The sequence below is a fragment of the Drosophila gunungcola genome, unplaced genomic scaffold, assembly GCF_025200985.1.
Source record: "Drosophila gunungcola strain Sukarami unplaced genomic scaffold, Dgunungcola_SK_2 000068F, whole genome shotgun sequence".
Lineage (NCBI taxonomy): Eukaryota > Metazoa > Arthropoda > Insecta > Diptera > Drosophilidae > Drosophila > Drosophila gunungcola.
This window is the reverse complement of record NW_026453231.1, coordinates 235,258-238,927: the sequence shown is the minus strand read 5'-3', so window position 1 is coordinate 238,927 and position 3,670 is coordinate 235,258. Positions and strand designations below refer to the sequence as shown.

Below are 3,670 nucleotides of genomic sequence, written 5' to 3'. Positions count from 1 at the left end.
CTATTTTAGAAAACCATGGTAAAGAAGAGGTGAAGACCACCGCACTGACTACTCATGAGGTCATCTTATTGACACCGATCGAAGCACTGGCTCAGCGGGTCTCATCCTGGACAAAAATGGTTCGCATTGTAGCTTTCTCCCTACGCTTCATCCAAAGGATCAAGGGTATTAAGTCAGGCACGCTGACAAATTGCAAGGGGCTCACTTTGAGGAGATGCAGGCTGCTCGCATTCCTTGCCTTCAAGAGGCTCAGAAATGCTTCAAGAACGACTACAATCTACTGATGGAGAACAAGTCACTTCAAAGCCGCTCCCAGCTCATCAAGCTTTCACCGATCATTAGCAAGGATGGCCTTCTTCGAGTCATTAGCAAGAATGGCCTTCTTCGAGTCGGTGGACGACTGGATAATTCACAAATACCAGCTGATGTCAAACACCCAATTTTGCTTCCCAAATCGCACAGCATTACAAGGATGATTTTGGAACACGAACATGCGTCAAATCTGCACCCTGGAGTTTCAGCACTTTTTGTCATTATCCATCAAAAATATTGGGTCTTTGGCGCACGCAACCTCATAAGGAATCTGGTGCACAATTGCATCAAATGTTTTCGCCAACGAAATCAAACAGCACAACAATTCATGGCCGATCTACCGGGGATTCGCATTAAGGAAGCACTTCCCTTCCAGCTCTCAGGCTGCGATTACGCTGGACCATTTATTCTCAAGGAAAGAAGAGGGCGAAATCCACGGAAAACTAAGGGTTACATATGTCTGTTTGTCTGCCTCGTAAAATCAGCCATTCACTTGGAACTGGCCACCGATCTCAGCACAGACACCTTCATAGCATGTCTTCGTCGTTTCATGTCTCTGCGTGGGAAATGTTCTCAAATCTTTAGCGACAACGGGACGAATTTTGTTGGGGCCAAGCGGGCTTTAGATGAAATCTATATCTCCACAGGAGCATCGTAATACAGTAGCGCAAACCTTGGCCACCGATGGCACAAAACGGAATTTCATACCTCCACACTCGCCACACTGGGGTGGAAAATGGGAGTCTGCGGTACGTTCTGTGAAATTGCACCTTCGACGCGTCGTGGGAAAGACGATCTTGACTTTTGAGCAAATGCAAACTCTAATTGCCCAGATAAGCTCGGTTGTGAACTCAAGGCCGTTGTGCTATACACCTGACACTGACCTCTCATACTTGTCGCCAGCCCACTTTCTTATTGGACGCCCATTTTCAACTGTTCCAGAGGATGATCTATCTCATTTGCCAATCAATCGCATGGACTTAACATTTGAGTCAACATTTGCAATCCATGTATCAAGGATTTTAAAAACGCTAGCACCAGGAATACTTAACATCGCTACAGCAACGTCACAAGTGGAACAGCAAGGAACGCAACATTTCAGTGGACAACGTCGTGCTTGTAAAGGACTCAAATCTTCCACCAGCAGCTTGGCAACTAGCCCGTGTGCTAGAAGCTCATCCTGGACCAGATGGATTTGTACGCGCCGTGAAACTTAAAACATCCACCGGAGAGATGACCTATCACCAAGCTAGCAGTATTGCCTAATTCTGAAACCGCGTTTCAGGGCGGCCCGGGATGTTGATGAACTCTTTGCAGCCGTTATTCTGAATTCATATATTTGTATTCAACTTAAGTTTTGGTATTTTTTAGTGTTATATACCATTTGTGCTGCGGCACACTCTTGAGATTTTTTAGTGATAAGACTACAGCAAAACATCTAGCCATAGCTTTAAAACTGAGAGACTTGTTTGCGTAGAAACGGACGGACAGACGATGTAATTTTGTTATGGTACACACACACATTTATAGGCACAGCAGGAGTGCATAGTTATTGTAATATAAGGTTGACAGTCTGGGGTTAAGTAAACGGACAAGGCAAGTAAATAATAATTTAGTTGTATAAAGATCGCCAAATTATTTCGACCATCGCTTAATAAGCCCAAGAACACTCATAGCCTTGTTCACAGTAGACTTTATATGACAGTCGAATTTTAATTTTGAGTCAAGATGAACTCCTAAGTCGTTGACCGAATATATACGGTCCAATGGCATATTATGAAGAGAATAGCTTATAAATGAAGGCGTACCTTTATAAAAGTCAATACGTTACATTTAATGCAATTCAGATATAAGAGGTTAGATTGACAACATCTCTAAAATCAATCAATATCAGCCTGTAAACCGAAACCCGATTGCAAATTGTTATACAGGCTGCGCCATCTCGAGCTTCGGTATACAAACACTGAATAGTTTTGACGTTTGTGAAATAATTGGCTTGTGTAGGAACGTTTTGGAAACGTCAATTCAGCACAATTTGAACCATGAATTACTTAACACCAAAAGAACGTATCGAAGTCGTGACTTTGTTTATCGAAAATGGGCGTTCAATAATGAAAACGCAGCGTGCGTATCGACGAAAGTACAGAAGCGACTGGCCGCCGCGTTCTCCGGATTTGACCCCATTGGATTTCTTTTTGTGGGGCTATCTAAAAAGCAAAGTATACATAAGCAAGCCCAAGACCATCACAGAGCTCAAGGAGAGTATTCGCACTGAAATGGCCAATATATCGGCAGATATGCTCGAGAAAGTCATGGAAAATGCACGAAAAAGGACACTTTTTGCCAACAAGAACAAAGGTAGTCACTTAATCGAGTTTGTGTTCAAAAACTAGCTCAAATGAATTGTAAAGGATCAATCTAAATAAACATTAAACATTTTCCATGAATTTTTGTTTTTTTCCAAAGTTTTTCAATATTTTTATACCGAATGTTTAATATCATCAGCGTACATTAATACTCGAGAATGTGTTATGACAGAAAGAAGATCATTGATGAATAATGTAAATAGCAATGGGCCCAAATGACTACCCTAAGTCACTCCAGATGTAACGTTAATCATATTGAAAACTGGATTTTTAAAAATAACCCTCTGAGTTCTTCCATTCAAATAACTTTAAATCCAAGTTAAAGATTAACAGAATCGAAAGCCTTTCTAAAATCTGTATATATAACATCAGTCTGAACTTTGTTATTAAATCCTTCCTGGTAGTAGACCTTCGCTTCACAAAACCATGTTAATAAATGTGATATAAGTGAGGAATATAAATGTTGCAAATGAGAATTAATAATGCGCTCAATTGTTTTAGGTATTGCAGACAATTTAGAAATACCTCTATAATTTTGAACATCCGACTTTCCTCCCTTTTTATGGAGTGGAATCCAGATCTCAAAATACTTTAGAAGAGAACTTTCTGTTATTACTGAAGAAAAAATACAATTTGATCTGTTTAAATTGTAAGGGTAAACTGAATCACTAACCATACAACATATAGACTGGTCATTTCATACAAGGCATTTGGACACAAAAAAACGGATCGCGGGAGGTCCCCCGTGCTCACAGCAGCAGGTCCCTGCACTTCGTGTGCGTTCGGGTTTTTTGCTCTCTAATTTTTATTCTCATTTTTATGCTCGCGCACTCATTGCACGAGTTCAGTCGTTCAGTCGCAGAGAGGCGCTTTTTGAAGAAGGCTGCCCTGCGCTTGAATTCGTCTTTGTATGTATGCATACACATATTCTCATACACGGGAGCATGTGTGCGTTTATTTCATTTCGGCGCATCAAGAATATTTTGTCTTTT

The 3,670-nt window shown here is 41.0% G+C and overlaps 1 protein-coding gene across 1 annotated transcript; it reads left to right on the top strand.

Moving 5' to 3' along the window:
* Nucleotides 1-214: 214 nt before the first annotated feature.
* LOC128264383 (uncharacterized) lies at nt 215-970 on the top strand. The gene has a single exon (XM_052999823.1). The coding sequence runs from the start codon at nt 215-217 to the stop codon at nt 968-970; it is 756 nt and encodes a 251-aa protein (XP_052855783.1).
* Nucleotides 971-3,670: the final 2,700 nt, after the last annotated feature.

Bases quoted from the DNA above. Each gene is read 5' to 3' on its own strand.
- LOC128264383 (XM_052999823.1), top strand. From the start codon at position 215: ATGCAGGCTGCTCGCATTCCTTGCCTTCAAGAGGCTCAGAAATGCTTC.